Below are 26278 nucleotides of genomic sequence, written 5' to 3' on the forward strand. Positions count from 1 at the left end.
TATTTATTTATTAGATGTCCTTTTATGCATAGAAATGTCCTAAATTACAATATTTGGGATAAATACTGCAAGTAGTTTATGGAAAAAAATAATAATGTTCATTTTTACTCAAAAAACATATAAAAGGTAAAAGCGGATAATTTTGCAGTGGTCTCTTAATATGCATTTCAGTCTCCTCCTATAGACCAAACATCAAACCTCAGCCTTTTTGTGTTTTGCACATTTTATTTAAAATAAAAATACAATTCAGACACATATAGGCTACATTAAAATGATTAAAATATTGTAATCTCCTAGACCAAACATCACAAATCACACTGTTATCAGCCTTTTTGTGTTTTGAGCATTTTATTTTAAATAAAAAAAATCCATTCACACACGTATATTAGACACTCTATAAACATGAAATATTTTTGAGCAGCTCATAAAATATTCAGGAGACACTTTTATCCAAAACAGCTTAAAGTCAAACCACCTTCATTTATATTGCACATTTAAAAATATCAAAGCTGCCTTACAGTCATAATTACAGTAACAGAGATTGTTTTGGCTTTGCAGCAGCTCTAGAATAAACATGAGGAATAGCCTACACCAAGCAATTCATATTAAAGAGGCAATACATATGAAATACAAAACAGAAAGCTCTCAAACACTGTCTAATAATACAAGCCGAAACATCTGAGATTTATCACTGTAAGAATGAAAATGGCCTAATACAACATTCTGTGCAAAATGCAAACGGGTCCGATACGTTTTCTGGATCTGCGGGACTCGATCACATGATCCTCTCTGTGTTTTGTGTCTCTGAACAGGAGCTGCGGTGGTTTGCATGACACTGTGAAACTACTACTTCATTCACCTCAATGGAAAGCTTATTTACACTTATTTACACTGTCTGAATCGTTCCCTATACTCTGTAAACAGGGGTCCTCCTAATTCTGTTAAACTGCAAATACGAAGTAAACTGTTTGCTAAAATATCCACAACTTCACATTATTTAAAGGGATACTTCACCGCTGGAAAAATGAATGTGTATTTAAATTGGGTCATTTATGTAGTAGAAATGTGAAATTATTTTAGAAGTTGGAGCCTTCTAGACTGAGAAATGCCAGAAAACGTATTTTTGGCTCATGTGGATGAAAGACAACAACTCCCAGAATGCACTTGCTTCGCTGCCCTGCGAGAACACTCCCAAAGCAACGCCCTACCGGTTACAGAGGGCAGTATCGGAAGAAATTATACAACTAGACTACTAGTACCCTGCGTCCCAATTCACCTACTTATACTACACCCTAAAAGTATGGACTCTTTTTGTGAAGAAAAGGTACATAGTTTTGAGTGTGTAGCAAAAGAGTAGGCAATCTTTGGGACATACAGTACAACTTCGACATCTTAACGGACAGATCTGTCGTGTGCATCCTGTCACTGTAAACTGCCCTGTCAATCATCTTGTCACAGTTAATATCCTCCATTCAATTTAATTTCATTTCCTACCATTTCGGAGAGAAATGTGGTAGCACGTTCATCTGCCAGTCGTGGGTCTTTCATGCGGAGACTCTCCTGTTTGCAATTTGACTATAATGATGGATTTAAAAGTTAATGGCTAAACGTATCTTTACAAAAGTTCACAATGCTGCTGCAGACGCAATATAATGTAGACAACATTGAGTAAATACATTTTCATCAGGTTAGATACTGATAATTAATCACTCAAACCCCTTTATCTAAACCCCTCTACATAACCACCGGTCTCGCGCGTCCTCCATGTCTGTAGTTTAACACTTTTCACTCGTGTTTGTAGTTCTAACCGAATCCTCATCCGACGCGCGATGGTTTGTGGGCAATATCAGCCGTTAGACTGCGCATCGATCTGCACTTCGGATTCTGACCGGAAATAGTAGATCATCTGTGTATCTTTGGAACACTCATTTCAACATACTAGCCTACGATTTTGGACGTACTTCTGTTTTTGAATACTATTTAGGACGGATAGTATGCGAATTGGGACGAGGGCGGGTTGAAAACATGGAACAGCTCCTTCTACTGGCTGTAGTCTCTCGCCTTTGGACAAAAAAGCCTCTGATGACGATAAATGTTATTATTTTTACTACTGGATCAAAAGAGAAAGCATTTTTCTCACATTCAAAAAACCTTTTGAAAAAGTTAGTGCAAATGTTTAGTGCAAATGTGATGTGCAAAATACTTCTGTAAACTTCAGTGTGTAATGTCACAGTAGTCAGTGTGTCCTGGATCATTTAAATCCACTGATGTTTCACTGTATCCACAGTCTTCATCTGCCTGAAACAACAACAACAGAGACAATATTGATACACATATTACATATATTAAGCGTTCTTGATCCTTTGAAATGTTTCAAGAAACTGTCAAATGTGAAAAGTTTGAAGCATCATTTTTCTGGTATGATTAATTGTTCTTATTAAATTAGAGGAGACCCATAAACAGACATTAGAAACAACTGAAGGCAAAGAAAGAAAGAAAGAAAGAAAGAAAGAAAGAAAGAAAGAAAGAAAGAAAGAAAGAAAGAAAGAAAGAAAGAAAGAAAGAAAGAAAGAAAGAAATTTCTCTTCAGAATAAAATAAAATCAGAAACATTTAATTTCTAATCAGAGCCAATAAAACAGCAGTTCTCCATATTTTTAAAACAATATTTGAAGGACTTTTTAATTTAAAGGAATATATAAAAATCAAATACAAATAAATATCAAAACTATAATTTTAATTTCCATGATTTTTCCAGGTCTAGAAATCCCACTTTTTTTAAATGTACCCATCACACATCGACTGCAGGTTTTGTGTTTGATTCTTTGGCCTGAATGATGATTCTCTGCACAAACACATACAGTAAATGTGATTGTGATGTAGATACCTGTGTGTGGAGAAGATGATCATTACTCTGTGTTTCTGGCACAATAGTATCCTCTCCTGTTATTGCTGTCTGACCTGGAAAAGATAAATCAGATTATACACAAACTTGAGCTTGAGGTTAAACTGCCTATTCATTGTCTTTTAACACATTTACAACAATATAAGAAAGATAAGACATTTAAAGGCACACTATGTTATTTTTGGCCACTAGAGGTCGTTTATTCAAAAGAAAGGCGTAGCTTGATGACGGTGTTACGTCCAGAGCCGTAACCCCTAATTTCCACCAACTGCGGAACGGCTGCGGATCCGCTCCGGAACAGCGGCGGAGTCAATAGGTTTCCATTAAAGTCAATGTGCCGGAGAGCTCCACAGCAATTCAGCACTTATATCGCGCGATCATACGTGAATTTGCGAGATCTGGTGGGTCCTCGTGACCTCAGCTGTCAGTCATGGCCGCAGCCGTTCCGCAACAAATCCGGACCTGGTGGGTATTGAAGGACGGCACAGCACGGAGCCGACACGCAGTGGAGACGATCCGCAGCCGTTCCGCAGTTGGTGGAAATCCAGGGTAACGGCGCTGATCCACTTGTCCGTGCGACACTTCTGTCGCGCCGCGCTCCACTATATTCCTATGGGTGACGTCAAGTGACTTTGTCTCGCCCACAAAGCATTCCGGGAAGGCGGCGCTTCATTTGAAAAAATTCTGCGCGTCAAAAAGCTGGCCGATGCCCATCTTTATGCAAATGAATTCCGTTAGATGCGACGCGTCTATCCAATAGAAGTAGAGCATATGGAGACGGGGGGGAAGTCTCTCGCAGGTCCTCTGTTCTAATACGCTACATTTCCCGCTCGGTCAAAACCACGGCCATAGCGGTAAACGCCCATCAACGTACAAATGTGGGGAGGCGTCGCGACACCACGCGACAGTCGTGTCGGACAAGTGGATCAGCGCCGTAAGGGTTTGTTTGTGCAAAAGCTGTGCTCTATTCTCTCTCTCTCTTCATAGGAGAAATAGTTCCCACCTGATGCCAATAATCAATGCCTTGCTGTGATTGGATGATAGGGGGGGAAGGAGAGTATTTAAACTGCATCATCATCTGGGCTGCATACGTTTTTTCAACGGAAACGGTGGTGCGTTGAACACCCTGTTCTGATGAAGCAAGAGTTGATACTACGGCAGCTGGGAAGGACATTCTCTGTGTTCTTTTTGAAGAATTGTCAGAGCCTGATGAAATCGGTATAAATATGTTTAATACTGCAGAATACGCTCGATGTGTCAGTCACTGCCCTGCCGTCCAGAATAAAAGACAACATCCCAATCGAGTGAAGGGATTTGTGGAAACTGTGGTTCCTAATTATTGTGATCCAACATTTGCCTCGCATTTCAGGATCAAAAGACAAACATTTCAGGTGAAGGATAATCCACTTCTTACTCCGAGACTGTGTAATGATCTATATGACCTTATTATTTATATTGTGAGTATTAGGTTTATCATTATTGCTGATCACTCTTAAGACAAACATGTCTTTGAATATCTTTGTTGCGTATACTGAGCTACAGCGGACACATACACGACTTTACTTGGACCCATTGTGCGAGCTGTGTCTTTAACACCGTGTGGTTTATATTTCAGGTTTATACACACCCACCAAACAAGAGAAAACACATCTCAAACCCCGTTGCACCGGGTTGAGCTTGAACGTGTCCCAGAGCTGTGTTGGTGTTTGTGTTGGCTTGACTGTGTGCAACAGCTCTGATCTCATCTTAAACCCCACACTGATGTTGTGTTGAAACAAGTAGTTGGTGGTCTTGTGTATTTTATCCTCACTTGTGTTAAACTTATTGAAGTAGAGTTTCTCTCTTTTGTCTCTCTGATTACACTATGATTGAGACTTAAAGGCAGAAGTGAGTGTTAACTTTTATGATCATTCATTGTATGGTTTAATTAATCTGTTTTGCTTTTGGTTTATTTGAAGTTTGCTAGTTAATCATTTATTTCTTTATTTGTGTGGTTAGTAGAGAGGAGGGTGCCATTTATTTTTGAGCTGGACTTTTTCTCCTGTTTATGTTAGCAAGGAAGTTAGCTTATTTAGCTGTTCTTTCCTTTTCTTTCTTTTCTTTTTTCGGTAATGTATTAAAGATTTATGAATGTTACGAATGCCGTTGGAGCGGAACGAGCCGCTGGAGCGATTGCTAATGAGAGACGAATTCAACACACGCCTCGAGTTCAGTGGAGCTTTTATAATACCGCTTCTGCTTCTTCCGGTCGTGTGTGTGGAGTAACACAGCGCTGTTTAATCATATTAGATACATTTGAGTGTGATGAAAGTTGTTACAATGCTACTCTGTGCGTTACTATATGAGACGCTTATTACACACTGCAGTGAGATGGATCAATATTAGACATGGTAAAGCATGGTACTCGTGATAAATCAAGTAAACATTTTCTGTAGATGAATGTATCCAGACAGCTTCTCATCTGTCTAATAAAACACATGTTATATTAAAGCGTCTTTGGTGTTTCCATAGTTTCTACAAAATAAAACCGGAAATCGAGGGTAACGCGGGTATGATGTCATTGATAGGCGACATACGGTCCGTGTCCTGGTTAAAACTGCTTATTTCTCTCGATTTAAACATTCTTAGAAACATTTGGAGTAATGCAAGTACACAAGTCAACAACATACACTGTTCAAGTGGTTTTTGTATTTTTTGATCCAAAAATCTTACATAGTGTGGCTTTAAAGCAACAGTGTTGAATATTTATAACTCACTGTTACGTTCCACGTGTATTTTGTTCTTTCTCTCTTTTATATTTGTAAACTCTTTTGTTAGGTTGCGATCATTGGATCATCTGGCTGTCCATCATACTTGTGACGTCAGGACGCTCGATGTCACAAGTGTGACCAATATGCTGGTGTTGACAATACACTGAAGAACTCGGTTTATTTTCTGCCACCTCATACATGATAAAAATTACATCTCACATAAATGTTGCGTTATCATCCCATTTTAACATCTTTAAGCACGTTACACTCACCATTTGACATTCTCCTTTTATAGATGCAGTGACAAATCACAATCACAGCAAGAGCTAGAGCTGGAACTGCTGCTGCTGCTGCTGCTTTAACAATCCATGGAGTTTCTGTTTCACAGTCAACACAGGTTCTGTCTGCAGAATGAAGAAAAAAAAGAAAATCTGCTAAAACAAATTGACATTATGACCTGTGAGTCAAGGTTGTCTACAAGAAACTTTCTATTTCAGCATCATCATGATGTTCTATTTGTATAAGGCACTAAAATGTATATTTACCCCAGTTTACAGTAACTGGTTCAGTCAGACTGCTGTGAGTGAGCAGACAGTCATAAGATCCTTCATGGTTTCTGTCGATCTTCACACTGATTCTCATCTGAAAGGTTTCATCATCATTTGGTCTGATTCCAGAAGATGTTTGATCCTCAAGATTAATTCTGTTCAATCTAATGTTCATCTGAACATCTCTGGGGTAGAAACCAGTGGCCAGACAGACCAGAACCAGTTTACTTTCATCAGCAGCAGCTTTACTTGCGGAGAAATGAACATCTGGAGAACCTGGAGCAGACAATGACAACACAATTAACAAACAATCATTTACAAATATTTTAGTTCTGCGTGTAAAAAATATACAGTATATTCTTCATATTCATTAAAAATATTTTTTGTGAGTAAATTATCACAATTAAATAAGTAGAGAGAAAACCTTTGTATATATGAACAGAGCCTTCAAAGATTTTATATATATTTATATTTTAGACTGAATTAATAGTGTTTCAAAATGTCACACACGAACGCACGCACACGCACACACACACACACACACACACACACACACACACACATACAGGAGATAAATAAACTGATCAGAACTTACTCTTATTTGTGTTGTTAAATGTGGAGATCCAGTCAGTGCAGGTCTTGAGGTAATGTTTGAGGTATTGGTTGTGTCCAGTGTGACGATCCCATTTCTCTTTAGTTTCTTTGGCTTTGGGGTTTTTATCAATCCACTGCATAGTGTCATAGTTAAAGGATATAAGATCTTCTCCATCAAATCCATATTCATCAAAGACAGTCAGATTCACTGATCCATCAGGAAGTTTCTCCAGTTCACAGCCAATTATTCTCTGAAGAACATGATCTACAATCACAGAACAACACTCATGAGAAACTCACAGTAAATATAATGTCTGATAATTAATAAGAGTAAAGCATGAATCTCACCAGAACACAGTGAGTCTGTGCAGTTTGACAGAGTCCTGATCTGATGTATGAACCAGTCTCTAGAATCAGGAGGATCTTCAGGAGCTTCAGTCCAGTCTTTATCAGTCAGAATCCAGACTCGTTCTTCATTACTGAAGTGTTTGATCCGTCTGTCATCATAAACACACACAGCACTGAACTCTGGGAATGAGTCTGATTTGGTCAGGACTGTAAACTTGTAGTGGAGGAAGTGTTTCTCTGAGGAACATATGAAACACAAACAACACATAAGCACTTCATGTAATCCAGTCAAGGAACACATTACACTAGTGATCAGATGGTTTAAAGTCACCATGAATTTAACATCGACACGAGGGCGGGGCAACCTGTCACTCACATGAAATCCACCAACAGCAAACCACCACCATCCAATCATCCAATCATCTTTGTACATCTTTAAGTCTAACAAAAACCAACATGTCAATGTGTGTGTCTGTATGTATATTGTTAATCAGAGTCACAGTTCTGACAGATGAATGATGCTGGTAATGAGGCTTGATGGGCCCAGAAACTGCATAGGCGTATTTCACCAAAACCTTCTTTGGCTTTGAGTCGTTAAATTGTTCCATGCAAACCCCTTTATATTGGCAGAGACACCTCTGTCAGTCTTTCTTTCCATGCCCTATTTATTCTTTAAAAACATTCAAATCAAGAAAATTCTTAGTTATATTCTTAGTAAGAGGATGGTTGTAACACTTTTTAAATAAGTGTTACAACCAATGTTTAGCTAGCTGTATTAGCATAGTGGTTTGAAATTAGCAGGGGGAAAATGCATCACATGTTGCCTAAGAAACTACTATTTAATCTAATACAAGTCATACAATTTTATCTGCAATAGTACAGATACTAAACAAATTATAGTATCGGTCAAAATGTTTACTTTTTTACCTCAAAATCAGTTTTTTCTCTACATATTCTGCATGTGCCTGTATCTAGCCTTGACAATAACCATGCTGGATCGGGGAGGAGGAAGTAATATACTGAAATGATCTCATGACTCATATCTTATCCCTAATTGGTGGAATTGATGGTGTTACAACTCTCTCCATGTTACAACCATCCCGTCTCCCCTACATGTCAGTCGAGGCTAGCGATGGCGCATCTCAATACGCGCTCTGGCACGTTTAGCTTCAAGGAAAATTGTGCGGCGTACTCGACGGACACTTTGAAGTTTCAATATCAAATGTAACATCACTAATGCCTGGGAACTTCTTGGGCGTTCCCCACACTGAGGCATCTTTCTCTGAGTATGACTGTAGGCACTGCGCCAACCGGTCGGTTTATACGACTCAGTTTCTACGATCGGGTAGGTGTAGATGCCAAGAATTTTTTCATTGCAAGAAAATAAACAGCACTGCATTGAATACATTAACATCAAATGAAAAGGAAAGAGAAAGAGAAAAAAAAAATACAGAGAAATAACAATGACACCTCAACCAGTAAGAAAAATATGATCATAATTCTTGTTGTTCTTATTGTTATCAATGAGTTTAAGAGATTTTACGATAAGGGAGAACTCGGAGATAATGCATTAATCCACATTAGCGTTTCAGAACATCCCCGAGGATGCAGGTTTTATGACATCATCGCGTACAAAAGTCCCATTTCATTGGCCAGGCACCAACCAATGAAATTACTCCTTTGCACCCTCCCACCTCCCCCGCCTTTCTCACTCGCTGCCACTCAGTTTGCAAGTGCACAAGTTAGTTTTGCATATAATATATCATGAAAATAGTTGCAAAAGGCATGAAATATGAAATTGCAGTGGAAGATTTGAGAAGCTGCAAGTGCCTAAGTTTAGTTGTACTGCGAGCATGAATGTCAGAATAAGTGCAAATATGTAGCCTACTACAAGTTGCTGCATGTCATTTTATTCCTGTGAACAACTTTTTACACATTTGTAACTACTTGTCTGCAGCTTCAAATTCAGAATACAGGTTTGTGACTATTGTCTGCAAGTGCAAATCTCAACATTCAACTTCAGATTTTTATTTTACAGGTTTTCACATTGGAGCTGTGAGTGTAAATTTTAGCGTACAAGTACGAATAGCTATTGTACAAGTTCTCAAATTCACACCTACATGCTACTGAGTTTTACTACTCTTTTACCTTCATAAAATATCCACAAAATTTTAAATACTAAACCCTAAAAGCAAGTTTGAATACATTTACTAACTGCGTATTTCTCTGTTGCCGATCAGACGTAAAATAAATTAACTCTGTTCTTACCTTGATGCGCATCACTTAGACAAGAGTGAGAAATAAGCCAAACTATTTCTACTATGAAAAACGTTTTAAACGAGAATGTGTGAACCATTTTTGCCAGTTATACATCAGACCGCGGACTTGTTATACTGGTGTCGTACTGGTTAGGTGAAAAGTAGGAGTTCAGAAAAAAAAATCATCCCGGCAGCTTTTACAGCTGGACAACTGAGCTGAACTGGCACAGTCTGGATGGCTCGTTAAAAAAAAAATGTTTCGACTGTGGAATTTGGACGCCTGAGGCGGGGGGGAAGGGGCTGCACGTGTCGACATGCAAACACAACTTCTCTTCTTCTTCTTCTTCTTTAGGTCTTTTATAGCTGTTGGTAAGCCAGCTAAAAGGTGCATTTACCTTCACCAACTGGACAGTGGACAGGTGTGTGAAGCGTACCATAGCTTTTTTTTTTTCGTTTGAAGATTTTACGGAGAGCCTTGAAAAAGCTTTGCTTCCTCCAACCCTGTGTCAAGGACTTATCACCCTTATTTCAAAACCAAATAAAGATCTCCTTTTAAAGGGGTCATATAATGCCATTTTTGTACAAGCTAATATGATTCTTTAGGGTCTAAATTAAAAGTTTGTAATATACTTTAAATAAAAATTCTCATTAGTATTGTAAGAAAACACTAATTTTACCTGGTCAAAAACAGCTGTTTTCAGCATGCCGTTTGAGTGCATGTCTCTTTAAATGATAATGAGCTTTGCTCACCCCGCCCCTCTGCTCTGTGCGTACACCGTTTGTAACACAATAACCATAACGCGTTGTTCATTATAAACGTGGAGTTATGAATTATATTGAGAACGTCGTACATAGAAAACATGCCGTAATGTACCCTGAGTGTAAACCGCATTCATCGTGAAGCGTGCTAGCGATTTGCAAAGATTAATATAAAGATTAATATAAAGCTTAATAAAATGTTACACTCACTTCAGTTCTTCTGGGGGTGCAGCAGGAACACGAAGTTGGTACCGATCCTTTTTTCAGGAGCAGCTTCTTAGCAAAACCAGCTTTATACTGACCCTCGTTTGTAAAGCAGTCTGGTGAAATGATTCGCGCAAACATGAAAGCATTAACGTTGATCATGGGGAATATTCTCTTCGAAAACAAACTCAGCCACTGCGTCTTCAGCTGTAAGTTATGGATTTAGGAACATCAATATGACTGCTGTGTTCGTTATTACACCCAAGAACAGAACACCACAATAGCTTAGACGCCATTCTGCTCAGTGCGCCAGCTATCAACAATGACGCGCTGGTCCGCGCGGGCTATGATTGACAGCTCGCTCACGAGCGAGGGCGGGGCTGTGTTGAAACACTACTGTCAATCAACAATTGTGGGAGGGGCGTCGATTTTGTGACCCGCGCGGACCAGCGCGTCATTGTTGATAGCTGGCGCACTGAGCAGAATGGCGTCTAAGCGATTGTCAAAACAGCTTGATTTGAGTTGGGGGGAAACATAAAAGAAGATTTATAAAAAACCACTGGATGGATTTTTATCATTTTATGATGGTTGTGTACAGGCACTGCCAACACACATTTCAGTACAATCAACTTGTAAAAGTGCATGTACCATTATATGACCCCTTTAATTGATAGCTGCTGCAACCAATTACGTTACTAAATAATGACTATAAAATAATTGCTTTGGTTTTATCAAAAAGACCTAAATGTGTTTTAAACAGTCTGATTGATGAATGTCAATCTGGTTTCTTACAAAAAAGGCACATCTTTAATAATATACGTTTGGGTTTGGATATTTTAGATTATTCTGAAGGGTTTTTTTTTTTTTTTTTTTTTTTTATCTCCTCTTAAACTATTAGAAAGCTTTTGATTCCTTAGAACATACGGTTTTATTTCAAACCCTTCACAAGATGGGATTTGGTGAGTGTTTTTGTAGATCTTTTTTTTTTTTTTTTACACTAATGGCATTATAGCTCTGGGCATTATGCCCAATATCTTCTTATTTGTTCCTAATAGCTACACAGCTTCTTAACATACATATTAGAGAAAGCCCTTTAAAAGGAATCACCATTAATGATACTGAACTGATAAGTCAATTAGCCGAGACACTGCCTTGTTTTTAAAGGATGTCTCTCAAGTAGGGGGAGACCAGGGGCCTGTTTCAGAAAGAAGGTTCAACCAACTCTGAGTTAAAACTTGAACTCTGAGTTGACTTACCCTGAGATGAGAAACTCTGAGTTTTCGGTTACAGAACAGCTGAAATGTGTTAGTTCAATCAACTCTGAGTTGACCTACTCTGAGTTAAGCGCGTGCACCACAACTATAAAAAGCCATTATCAATGGAGCGCAGATATTATGAGTCACCATGGCAACAGCGCCAGACAAAAAGAGGTCTTCATATTTCTCACCAGTACGAACATTATTACTGTAATTTTACAGTATTAGAACATTAATACTGTAATTTAATTAAAGGGATTACTCTTAATTCTTCTGTAATTTAAAGTAAAATCTGATGTAATTGCATTAGACTATAGAACAATTCTGTATATTTAACATACACTTTTTAAAAGGTATATTTTTAATGTAACCTTCTCCCTCTACACACTTTGGTCAATTCAAGAATAATTCATGCAATTGTATATTGTTTATTTGAAAGCAATAAAAGTGCAGTTTCTTGTCTCTCCTTGTATTGTTCAAGTGGTTGAGGTAAACCAATGCTTTCTAAAGATAGTCATTATTACATTAATCTAATTACACTGTTGAAGATGTCATTTGTAGTTAGTAATACAAGTAACTTACCCAACTGTTATAATATCAGAGGTGAAACTGGAAGAACAGTGTGTTATTCAACCTAATTTTAATTTTCATGTAGGTGCAATCCTGCAGGTATTAAAAGAACATGGCAGCTGCTTAAAATTAAATATAAAAACATAATTCAATCAAGTAAGGCTTGAGCATATCATGGGTGTAGGCTACCTGACTTTACAAACATTTGACATATTAAATAACTAAATAGCATCCAGTGTCTAGCAGTGCAGCAGCATTTTTGGCTGAGGGAATTCCTGGAGGGACTTCATCAGAGCCAGTCACTCCCGAAGATCCAAGGGCCTTCATAAAATGTAAGAGGTTTACATGTGTTATTTTTTATATAGGCTATTTTTGATATTTCCATTTATTTTACTTTGGGTTGGGTTTTGGTCCCAACAGATTCTGATGGTAATATCTGTCTTTTGGAGCCTCCTGTCCCAACAGAACCACAGGCAGTTGTATAGCCTATCAATACACCAGAAATGATGACAAATAGTGTTATAAAGCGTACTCAATCAAATGCTCATCTTCACAGGACGATGGGGATAAAGAGTTTCTGCTGCCACAGAGAGGCCTATCTGTAGGTAATGTTAATATTATGTGTCTACACATCAAACAAGCTACACAATCAGATTTTTTCACATTTTTATGTGGATAATCTAAGTTTAAATCTAAGTATAAATGGGTATTCTTATCTCTCCCTCCCTCAGAGTGTGGAAGAACAGCAGGAGGACGGTCCATCAACTTCTGTTGCACAGATCAACACAGTTCAGTGATTTCCAGTAAATGCCACAGTTTAATTCTGTAGAATTTGTTCAGAACTACATTATATAACTCTAGTCTACTACTGTATTTTCAGTTGCCAGTTAAGGAGTTATATAGACTTCATCTTATTTAAAAAAAAAAAAATAGAAAAAAACTGCAGTAAAAATAGCAATATTTTATTTATTAATAAAAGATTAATTTTATTAATAAAAATGTACTGAAAGAATGAATAAGGTGTTTAAACACACTTCCTATTTAAAAAAGGGGAGGAGACCAATAGAAACTCTGGGTTTACAGAAGAAAACCTGCTCCCGACCAGGTTAGGTTCACAGAGTAAGTTACCATGGTAACTGACTCTGAGTATAAGTTACCTCTCTTTCAGAAACGGGCTTGACCTACTCTGCTTTCTCAGGTTTGACATACCTCCCATTCTGAAACAGAAAACCCAGAGTTTCCCTCATTTCAGGGTTAACATACTCAGAGTTTTCACTTAACCTCCTTTCTGAAACAGGCCCCAGGGATCATTATAACAATTCCAATCTGTCCAATCAGGAACTAGATACAAATCCCCTGATACACTTCGCACATGCTCAGTTCAGTCCTTAGTGTGTGGCAAACACTGTGGCAAACACAGCAGATGTTAGTGGAAAATCAATTTTGAGGTATGAAAGTAACTTTTTTTTTACTTTGTTTATTTTTGTAATGGGAATTTCTGCTTTATAGTTAAACTCATCAAATTTAAATTGTTTATTGTGTGTCTGTGTAGATATTTTTCATGCAAGCTGTTAGTGCTAATGTTTTGCCTGTTAGCTAAGGTGAGCTAGTTCATACATGACTCTGGGTTAGTTGTAACAACAATGAAAGGTTTTAGCTTAACCCTAACACACACACACACACACACACACAATGTTCAATTTCAATTTTATTATGGACAATACTATGACTGACAGTAACAAATGTGCTTACACACAAACAAGGTTTGTGTTCAAGTTAAATTTATAATGGTCAATTACTGAGAGTGACACACACAAAGACACACACGTCAGTTATATTGAAAAGTCAGTGTTGAATAAAAAACTTTCAAAATCCTTTTTTTTTTTTTTTCAAAATCCTTATTTCATAATGTTACATCTCACCCCAGGGTATGTTACAACTAACCCAGACTATGGGGTGAATTGCAACATTTCACTCCTCGTGTTTGAAACTAAACCATGCATTTTCTGTTTGTGTTGTAAAGATAATAGCTATGCCATTTGATAGCAGACACTTGCAACTAGTTTGAATCACATTTTGAACACATTGGCTTAAAACCTACTCCAAGATATAGACAGAGAGGTTAAAAATGTTACAACCTTCCGGTTAGCAGCTGCTCAATTTGTAACATCCCTGTAAGAAAACATCACCTATTTGGGAGATAAAATAATAAAAAAAAAATAATAAAAAAAAGCTGTGTAAAGCATTGACAGAGAGTAAAGTAAAAAAGAAAGATGCACTGTATTATATTCTGTTCAATCCTGTTCCCCTTAGATACCTCAGTAGAGCATCTGTTATCAGAGGAAACTGTCTAAGTTATGTATTTCAGAAATATACAAAATCCCAGTTAGTGAAAAAGGTATTAATTTAAACAATGTAATAATTTAATGCAGAAACAATGAGTTCATCAAAGTAATGAATACTTGTTTGTTATGAATACCTTGTCTCTTTCTGTGCATTATGAAATACACTTATTACTGATAACTTATTCATTCCTATGTAACTTAAAGGGACACTTCACCTAATATGACAGTCTACAAACTATTACCTTCTCCATCCATTCACACTAATTGAGATGTTAATGCTATAGGCCTGTAATTTCCTGCATTTTCTGGACTTTGTCAGAGAACAGTCTATGTAGTCAGCTCACAGATGCAGTCTGTGTAGTCAGCTCACATTGCATTAAACATCAGTTAAACTCAAGCTGGCACGGAGGGAGGCATGTATAAACTTAAGACACTATGACTGTTATCTATTTTAAAGTAAGCTTACATGTAGGATAAATGTATGTGACAAAGATTCTGTGACAGCTCACTGGCGAGATTTAATAAATCAGTGTCCGAATTCCTCGCTTCATTTCGTTCACTCTTGCTTATATAGTGCACTCAAACTGCCACACACCATATAGGAATTAGAGAATCAATAAACAAGTGAGTGATTTCAGACACAGCAACAGAGGAATCGACTCTTTTGGAAATGAGTACTCCACTAAGAGGCATACTTTCTTTCTTTTTTTTATTTAGAAAACGTATTGAGTTTATCAACACTTACAACGCTAACACAACACTTAATGCTTTAATATATATATATATATATATATATATATATATATATATATATATATGTTTATGTATATGTTATGTATATGTTTTAACAGGGATATACAGATAAATAACAAAATATACAACAAATCAATACAGTGTCAAACACCATAAATAACAAAAGATACTAAACTTTTTTAAGCAAACATTCTCGATTCAAACATATTAATAGGCACAGCAGAATAATACTGCACTTACAAATTTAAAAATTGAAATAAATTAAAATGATTTTGTCAGACAGCACCATGATCATATTTGTTACACCATATAAAACCTTGATATTGTCTTGATGGCTTTTTAAGGATAGATTGATTGTCTCACAATAAAATTCACTCATTTACTTTTAGAAACAGATGGAAAATTCTAAATGTTTTCTGTTACTTTGACACAAACAACAACAAACAATAATTAATTTTAGCTGATTCTGCAATTTATACCAGGAAAAATTTGCAAAAACTTTAAAGGCACTTTCACCAGAAGAGGCAGAAGAGAACATAAGGAGGCAGATTTGCATGTATGGATAAAATATCCCCATAATCCAGCATTGACATAAATGTTGTTTGTATACGTGTTTTTCTCGTACTAAAAGAGAAACAGCCTTTGTTTCTATAATATAAACCCAACTTTAAGTTTTTTTGTTAAACACTCTATATGCTGTTTGAAGGACACATTTTCTTCTAAAAGGAAACCAAGATATTTATAGACTGATACTCGTTCAATTACTTTCTCATCTAGTGTTACAATTTGACAAGCATCTACTGTTTTCCTTGATTTAAAAAAGCACATCATTTTAGATTTATGTGAGTTTACAAGTCCCAATTTATGAAGATTCTTCTGAATAATTTTAAAAGCAGATTGCAGATCTTCTATGGCACTTGTCACGGATAGGGCAGAACAATACAAAACGGTATCATCCGCATAAAAATGACAATTTGCTTTTGTTACTTTCTGACATGAGTTATTTATATAAATAGTAAATAAAATAGTACCCAAAATGGACCCCTGGGGGACACCATTTTGTATAAGTAGTGAGTTTGAGGACACACCATCAACCTGAACACTTTGTGTTCTGCCACTCACATAGTTGCCAGACCATTTGACAGCTTTGAGACAATCCAACATCCTTCAATCTCTGAGACGGGAGATAGTGGTCAACTGTGTCAAACGCCTTTGAAAGATCTAAGAACAGCGCAGCACTTATGAAATAATTTAACACTTTCATATAGTGGCAGTGACAGTGCTGTGTTTACGAAAACCCGACTGCAAATCATTTAAAATGTTTTTTTTGTTACTAAATAGTCTTTCAACTGGTCACTTATAGGCCCTTCTAAAACCTTGGCTAAAGCAGATAGCTTAGATATTTGTCTATAGTTAAATGGATTTGATTGGTCACCACCCTTTAATAACGGAGTGACATGTGCTGATTTAAATACACTCGGTATAAATCCAGTTTTAATAGTCAGGTTGAAAATGTGTGTCAAGGGTTCTGCAATATATTCAGCAGCAATATTTAAAAAGTATGGATCCAACCCATCCGGACCAGCGGATTTCTTAGCATTTAACTTTGTAAGAGCATCATATACCTCCTGCGTTGCAATAGGAACAAAATCAAAATCGACAGGTACATTTTCCTTAGACAAAGAGTCGTCCTCTTGTCTCCTCTGTTGTTGTGTTGCATGCTCAAACAACAACCCAGAGGATATAAAGTGCTGATTCAGGGAATCTAGCATACTTTTCCTGTCTGTAATAATTTTATCATTCAACTACATTTGGCATGAAAGTATCCGAATCAGAAGACAGTGATTTTATAACTTCCCAAAATTTAGAGGGATTAGCTGAACTATCACATAATTCATTTACATAAAAATCTGATTAAGCTTTACATATTTGAGAGACACATTTGTTTCTCAGGTGCCTAAAATTTTGCCAGTCTGAGCTATTTTTGGATCTCTTTGCCATTGACCAAGAAAGTTCACACTCATGAATTAGATCAGACAATTTCTCTGATTCATTACATATTCATCAGTGATGTAAAAAAAAGCTTGCTGCTGTAAATTTACAGGATTTTTTTACAGTGTTCAAGTTGAACTGTTTAGCTGTTAAAATCAGTCCATAAGTTCTGTTCATCACAGAACTAATCTCTTGATGAAAACACTGGACTATAGAGGTCTGATGATGGTTTGTTGTATCTTCTTTCCACTTTTATCAATGTAACTGATCATCATACCTAGAAAAAATACAGTAGATTAAATAAATAAAAAAATTAGTACAAATAGATATCATGCAATTCTCATTTGTTATGGATCCTACCTTGTAAATCGTGTCCATCAAAAAAATACAAATACATTTCAAATAACAAAAATAATTACAAAAAAATCTCATTATCAAAATCTGCACTAGCTCATATTTCTACTGTCATACACTGTCAAAACATCATACATTTTGAAATCTCTTTAAAACAAGGATATTTAACAACAAGAAACGGTGTTACATAAAATATATTTAGAACTCACCATTTGAGCATTTCTTTAGGTAGATGCAGTAACCAATCAGAACGAGAACTAGAACTGCAACAGCTGCTGATAATACTGTTCTAAAACGCCATTGAGATTCTGTTTCACAGCCAGCACAATTTCCCACTGCAAAAAAAACAAAAAAACATTTAGATATATAAAAAGCTGTGCCATTTTACAATGATAAGCTGATTTGGTGGAATTATATAAAAGTTTTTGCACTTCAGTTAATGTGTAGAAGATAATGTTCACAGAATTAAATGTGACATTTGAAGTGAGTTGAGCAGTCTTATTTTCCTCATTTTTTGTAATGCCTTTGAATAATATGGGGGGCATGAATCACAATATATCACAGAATCGAATCGCAATACTTGCTGTGTCGCAATATGTTAAGAATCACAATTGAATCGTGGCCCAAATATCGCAATACTATCGAATCGTCACATTTTAGGCCAATTCCCACTCCTACTTTGGACTGGTGACGAAATGCACTGTGGTCACGACAGATACGTCGAAAGCGCTGTCCTTAGCCCTGAGGGGTTTTCTACCGCAGGGTTTTTTCTAAAGCCGTGTATTGGCTTCACCCCGGGATGGTACAGGTGATTTTCAACATTTCTGAATGTGTCCTTAACAGTTTTACATGAACTCATCAGTATTTATTTTTTACTAAATGACAACCTGCTAAACTTACGTCACGCTCACACACAGAGACAGGAGATAATTTAACTGATCTGATTAGAACTTACTCTTATTTCTGTTGTTATATGTGGAGATCCAGTCAGTGCAGGTCTTGAGGAAATATTTGATGAATTTGTTGCGTCCTGTTTGACGATCCCAGTTCACTTTGGTTCTTTTGGCTTTGGGGGTTTTATCAATCCACTGCATACTTTCATAATTAAAGGACATAAAATCTTCTCCGTCAAATCCATATTCATCAAAGACAGTCAGATTCACTGATCCATCAGGAAGTTTCTCCAGTTCACAGCCAATTATTCTCTGAAATGTATGGAGCTCTACAATCACAGAACAACATCACTAATTAGACACTTGCAATAAATATAATTCCTGATAATAAGCATTAAACTCACCGGGACACTGTGAGTCTGTGCAGTTTGACAGAGTCCTGATCTGATGTAGGAACCAGTCTATAGGGTCAGCTGGTTCCTCAGGTGTATTTGTCCAGTCTTCTTCAGTCAGAATCCAGTCTCGTTCTTCATTACTGAAGTGTTTGATTCGTCTTCCATCAACCACAGCTTCAGCAATGAACTCTGGGAATGAGTCTGATCTGGTCAGGACTGTAAACTTGTAGTGGATGAAGTGTTTCTCTGAGGAACATATAAAACACAAACAACAAATGAAAAATCTTTTTCCAGTCAATGAATACATTACACTAGTGATCAGATGTTTTAAAGTCACCATGTAATCAACAGGGACACAAGGGCGGGGCAACCTGTCACTCACATGAGATCCACCAATAGCAAACCTCAACCATCCAATCAGTTCTTCACAGACAAAATCAAGCCCCGCCCACATTTGTTCTTGTTTGTGAAGCCATTTCACTCAGATATACGTCACATTAGGCAAGAAAAGACTAGCGCAACTTCTGTGTCGAATATAAATATCAAGGTCTGGGACACATAAGGGCTTTTCACACTTGTAACAGGTCATTCTAAACCCCGGGTAAACTGAATCCTGGGTTATCTTTATTCATGTTTCACACTGCTCATACTATACCCGGGGTTAACAGTTAATCCTGGGTATTCATAAGCTGACGTTTCACACGGCACATTCCTGAACCCCGGGTTAAAGTCTTTATTTGTATATTGGTGATGTCAGTGTTACTAGACAAACGCAGCATGTGACCTGTTTGCATAAAGACTCTAGCATTGCGCGTCCTCATATTACACATTGCTGACTGTAAAATCAAGTTTCTTCAAACGGAACTTTTTGAAATATACAGTAAAAGGTAAGAATGAAATTATCTCTTCTTCACTCCAATTGTCGTGTTTTTCTTCGCTGTTGGATATTTCTCCTGTCATACGCAAGTCCAGGTTCAGAAAGTAAAAGTCCTCCTCATTATTTTGTTCCAATCACCTGGTTTTGCTAATTAGCACAGTTTTTCAGCCAGGAGATATTTAGTTTGAACTAATCAGTGAAATCAGCTGGCTGAGTTCAAGGTTGGACTAAACATTGCGCTGTTTTTCCGTGACTGCCCAAAGTGCATGAATTGTTGTCAGCTCCTAAGCATCTGGTTGTAATATTCTACACTGCATCGTTTCACACTGTACAAGTTTGGCACCGTGATTTGTTTAGAACGGAGATAACCCGGGGTTAAGCGCAGTGTGAAAAGCCCTATAGCTAACCAGTGCAAAGGAAAAGAAAGATTGTGGAGGGCATTATGAATATGGAAAATTTAGGAAAGATTAATAAAATCAAATGAATAAAATGGTACATGTGTGATAAACAACTTATAAAGCAGCTTAAAGGCTTCGTGAAATAAATAGACTAAAGACACTCAGAAGTACAAAATCACAAACAAAGTGTCATTGTCTAAAGCTCTAAAGAACAGAAAAAGAAAAGTAGTAAATAATTACCAGCTCAAGTAATTGCATGGATTTCATGCTGTTTTGTCTTTGCAGTTGATATTTCAATTTTTTTCTATATTTCTGTCTTAAAGCATGACGTTCTGAATATAAGGAGATGGCAGGGACTAATTCTCTAACTTTGGAGTTTTGCTGGTCAAACCGCTGATGGTCCCCATTGACTTCCATAGTATGAAAAAATATATATATGTCCAGCTCCTTTTTCTTTTGTCATATTCTGGGCTCATCTATTTTTCTGTACATAGTATGCTTTATTAGTATGGTGTTTACTGAGTTTGGTCTTTTAACATCACTGTCCTAGTACATTATTAAGTCACATTAACATTTCAGAACACACCCGAGGCCTCGGGTGTCATGACATCATTGTGTACAAAAGCCCCATTTCATTGGCCAGGCGCCAACCACTAAAACAACTCCTTTGTACCCTCCCCCTCCCCCTCCCTCACCTTTCTCTCTCACCCCCACTGCCTGGGGGTGGACAAGTTAGTCAGATTCACAGATTCAGATGCATCTAATTTATCGCAAAAATAGTTACAAAAGTCAATGTGTAAAGATTTGAAACAGATTTGAGTTGTAAGTGCCTAATTGAGGTTGTACTGCGAACGTGAATGAAAGAATAAGTGCAAATATGCATTAGAAGTTTGTTTCTGTCGTTGTATTTCTGTGAATGGTATTTTACACATTTGTGACTACTTGTCTGCAGCTTCAAATTCAGAATACAGGAATATAATATAATCTTATAAGATTTTCAAATATTCAAGCAGAAGGAGCTGAATGAAATGCTCTGAATGATATCAATATACAATCTGACTTATGAAGCAGCCACATAACCACACAATCTTCGTTGTTTGGCCAGAGGAGAACTGGCTCCCTGACTGAGCCTGTTTTTTTTTTCATTCTGTCACCTGATGTAGTTTGGGTTCTTGCCACTGTCACCTCTGGCTTGCTTAGTTGGGGACACTTATTATTCTTAATATTATTGATCTGACTGTACTGACACTATCGTATGAGAAATTAAGTGTAGATCGCCTTGTCCAAACTAATCTCCTTCCTTATCTGTGCTTCCCCCTCTCCCTCCTCCCTTCCTTTCTCCCTGATTCAAGTCACTGAAAGTTCACTGAGAATGTCTATATATCACATTTGATGTGTCTTGTGAATATATTGTTTAGTCCCTATTATGTTTGGTTTCATTTTAAAAGTCTCAGTGCAATTGGTAAAATGGCCTTAATTCCACTGCAGTCTTTGGTATTATGAGAAAGACTGAAAACTTAGGAAAATTCTGTACTCCTTTTTGGGTGGGGTCTCTTCAAAATACCTGAGAAATCTCTCCTCTCCCCTAAAAACCAAGTGTTAGTGTAGTAATTATTAAGTGCCCCCATGCAGTGCTGTGTCAGTGTTTTCCCGAGTCTTGCACTTGGAACCCATTCACACCCGTGTGTCTCTGAGTCATCTCTGAGCAATTGATGTTATGTATTTATTATATCTGAATTGGCTTCTAATTCTTTAATTGTGTAATTGTCATTATTTTTTATTATACTAGAAATTATTATTTCTAGTATAGATTAATGAGTCTGGTGTTACCTCAAATCTTTGTCCAGGATATATCAAACCGAGGGCACTAATGAATGGATCAGGGAGAACATCATTCGGGACCTTCCAATTTCTGACTATCACTGACTTAGCAAGTTGCAGTTTTGCGACTATAAAAAAATTACACTTTTTGTTATGAGACAGCAGAGAGCGGCAACTTAAAGGTAAAATAGATCGCACTGCATCCTCTGAGTAATTTCAGAACTGGCTAGTTTGTGTCCGTGAGCTCTTATTCGCGACGTGCAGTCTCAAAGCGACACCGGGTCCGTTAATGAACGACTAATTGAAAGAATGGGATACCCAGAATAATCAAAGATCTAAATAAAATCATAATCAATATTTATGATTATTTTCTAATAAGAAACACAATCTAAATTTGATAATCGTTTGAAATTGGAGTCGGATTAAGCAAAATTGAAACTAAATTCTAAAAATTAAGTGAACTTCACAGAATGCTGAAAAGACATGCACAAAATATACCTTCATTCACAACGTTGGATTCTCGTGTTGGGCCGACGGGTGGTCATTACAAAGTGGTGACCCCGACGTGATCTCCAGATGGCGAGAGTCTTTACAGTGAAATATTGGGACTTGCAACAAGCAAGAGGTTTGATCATCTCTTTTTTTCAGCTGTTTTGGTAAGTCAATTCTTATTTGGCTTTTATAAATGTTGAGGGACAGACAGACGCATCCCACACAGACTATTTTTTTTTTTATAAGGTCGGCAATACCCAGGATAGACCGGAAACCGGAAACTGTGGAGAATTAGACACAACCACATACCAGGGACATGATAACACACCATACATGATAACCAGGGACACATACCAGGCAGCATAGATAAGACAGGATATCCCTTGCTTTAACTTTAAATATCTCCTTGTTTGCCAACGCAAAAAGAGATGAAACCTAAATTGGAATAACATCATCCAAATTTATTCTGGTACTCAATAGAGGGCTGTAACATTAGTTACATTAGATTTTGAAAATAAGCAAATGGTCACTTTAACTTGTTCTTGTGTCTTGTCTTGTGGTTTGATTAACTAAAAGATAATAAGGAAAAAAAATTTCTCACTGGAATCCTTTGTGTGTGAAATGTGAAGTTGGACAAAACAAAACAAAAAGTGCAATGAAATAAAAATATTTTTCTAATTATTAGAAATTATCTGGAAAAATGATCTCTCATTGCTAGAGAACAGCTGCCATGCAGAAGTCCTAGAGACTGACATTCGGACAAATACAACTCTTAAACTGTTAAAACTGATGCACATGATAATAATTATTTGTCTAAGTTAAGTTTTATTTGTCTAATTATGTACATTTGTTATTGAAGACAAAGTATGCAATTTGTAGTATTTGGAATAAGCCAAAGGTAATGTACTTGTAAAGTACAAATAAAGTACACTTTAAAATCACTAATCAAGCATCGAATTAGTCCCTACACAGTCATACACTTAAAGTATACTAAGTATACTTGAAGTTGGTCCAATTTAGTACACAAAAGTACACTAAATACACTTAAAGTTATGCTTTACTACAATTTAATTACAACTAAAATATACTTAGCACAAAATGAGTTGTTTCAAAATTGCATCCTGCAAGTTAACTAATCATTAACACACATTAAGGATACTGATAATTAGTCTGGCTGTAAGTATAATTAGCATTTTATTTTATTTTTTCACCAGGGCTGTGCTTGTCCAACCTTTCTTTCATATTCAAATAGATTCCCAAAAGAATGCAATTGATAACTCAGCCCCAAAAAAAACTAAAATATTGAGTCAAATTCTATATTGTAGTCACAAAAATCTTTAAATTGAGCAATGATTTGATCCACGTCTGTATAGCTGCAGGGCCAAATGCCCTCATTCTGGACAAATTACTCTGTAGAGATAGTGACAAGGGGAGGTACAAGTTTTAATTTTCCTTTGCAACAAAACCACAAAGAAAATGGTGCAAGTGTTAGCATACTCCATGGGATCTGACTAGGGAAGTTATTGTAAGGAAAGGCACCATAAATTCCAAATGCTAAACAACAGCACAGCACCTGGTGATCGAATTACTCTGAACACAGATCTGGCTAGTGTAAATAAACAGCATGTAAAGAGATTTCCCCAGCAGACACAACACAGCAGACTGTGTGAGTTCAACTGCAACAGCAGTCAGATCTGACCATTATCACCATTATGTCTTGTGCCAGTGCCGTAAATAGAAATTATGAACGGCAAGGAACACCATTTCAAAAAAAAGAAAAAGAAAAAAAGGTGACAGGTCGAGCGGCACTCCCACGCAAAGATTTACCCCCACTGTCCAATTAAATGATAAAAAGCAGTTGTAAATGTTGTACAAAATACACGTAGCCTACTCATCTTTGCACCAATAAAATGTAGGGCTATACAACACTTTATGTTTTACTACCAAATTTTATGTAATATCGAATTAATTTAACTTGCAGTGGAAAGTTTTCCTCGACACCTCACATCTATGCACGCTTCCTCGAAAACGCATACAGAACAAGGTAAACAAGAAAGCCTACAGAAAGTTGAGATCACAATTAGACATTTTGTAGTGTCTTGTGCCAGTGCCGAAAATAGAAATTATGAACTGAACTGAACTGAACTGACTAGGAACACCATTTCTAAACATGGTTTTACTGGTGTAGGCAACGTCTAAGTTAACTAACCAACTTTAAAATACAGTTTGACTTGACTGGTCATGAAACCCGAACAGAAACTGTCTGCGTAAGTCAAAAACTTTGACAGTCTGCCTTAAGAAAGTCACAAGGAATAACACTAAATGCAAAACGACAGTCAAAAATGCTGAAACTACGTTAAATATTAGGCTACATGGATGCAAACTCGAAAGTTTAGCTAAACACATTTCTCTGTGTCTGAAACGGAGATGTCATTCTAGTTATCAGTTGAACTGAACTCACCTCGTCCATGGCTGATGATATTGGCGCTCCATGAGATCGTGTACAGAAACACAGTTAAAGCGAGTACAACAGAAACTGACTTCATGTTGCAACAGGAACCGCTTTTCTACAGTTCTCTTTTTCAGTCTCAGGCCATTATAAGGAGAAGGATTGAAGATTTGGCTGCGCAGTTTAACGTTTTAAGTCAGCATATTCTTGCAACAGAACAGAAATTCAACGTCCACAATGTTCTTTTTCTTTGAAACAATCAAATAGGCCAATTATCAAAGTTCTTCTCTCAAATCACCAGCACAGTTCAGCGCTCGATAGTAAAAAGATCCTTCATGGTTTCTGTCGATCTTCACACTGATTCTCATCTGAAAGGTTTCATCATCATTTGGTCTGATTCCAGAAGATGTTTGATCCTCAAGATTAATTCTGTTCAATCTAATGTTCATCTGAACATCTCTGGGGTAGAAACCAGTGGCCAGACAGACCAGAACCAGCTTACTTTCTACACGAGAGCGCATCAGTAGTGTCTGTTACTGCGCCCTCACGTGGCGTATTGATACAATTACACTTTCGTTTTCCAGCCGTTAAAAAATAAATCATTGTCAACAACATCATCTCTTTTTAAACGTAAAGAAAAAAAAAAAGAAGAAAAAAAAAAACAAGAAAAAAACAACATTTCACTCTCACTAGTTTGAGAACACAAATTTCATAATGACAGCATTTTTCTTCTGTAATTTGACATCCTGATTTCATGCACTGAGAGGGATCATGTCAGACATACTGTATGTGGTCTATGAAAACACAATCACATTCACCTCACCAATAATCGTTTAAAACTTTTAAACAAATCCACACAAAGATTATATATACATTTAATAAATAAATAAATAAATATTGATTTCAGATACTGCTTTCATTTATCCAGCATGAGCTTCACAGTGACTCCTGATGGTCGAGAATGAACACTTTTGCCATTTTGCTCACACCTTTATAGACAGATATACATCTTACATTATTGTTCACATTCACAACCAAATACAAAGACAAAATGGGAAGTATTTTTTTACAGTTATGTGTCTTAAAACATAAATGTTCCTCTGCCATAATACCTTTCAAAATACAGTTTCCTGACAACATATTCATTTCTGGACTCTTCTTGCATTAAAGGAATTTGTGAATGAGTAGGAAAATTTAGATGTCATTTTATGCATATAAATGTCCTAAATTACTATATAGAATCGGGGAGAAATGCAGTAAGTAGTTTATGTAATAAAATAGCAATGTTAATTTTACTAAAAAAGCTAAATTAAAAAAT

At 36.7% G+C, this 26278-nt stretch overlaps 1 protein-coding gene across 1 annotated transcript; it reads right to left on the reverse strand.

Moving 5' to 3' along the window:
- Positions 1–2214: 2214 nt before the first annotated feature.
- Positions 2215–25449, reverse strand: LOC311300169 (zinc-alpha-2-glycoprotein-like; the record flags this gene model as incomplete). The annotated part of the gene is made up of 7 exons (XM_084424302.1): positions 24973–25449; positions 7145–7381; positions 6798–7061; positions 6200–6478; positions 5927–6058; positions 2887–2960; positions 2215–2298 (listed from the first exon to the last, which is right to left on the reverse strand). Exons 1-7 carry the CDS (start codon positions 25055–25057, stop codon positions 2215–2217), a joined length of 1155 nt encoding a protein of 384 aa, XP_084280428.1. The 5' UTR covers positions 25058–25449.
- Positions 25450–26278: the final 829 nt, after the last annotated feature.

This window comes from Rutilus rutilus (genome assembly GCF_951802725.1).
Source record: "Rutilus rutilus genome assembly, chromosome: 11".
Taxonomy (NCBI): Eukaryota; Metazoa; Chordata; class Actinopteri; order Cypriniformes; family Leuciscidae; genus Rutilus; species Rutilus rutilus.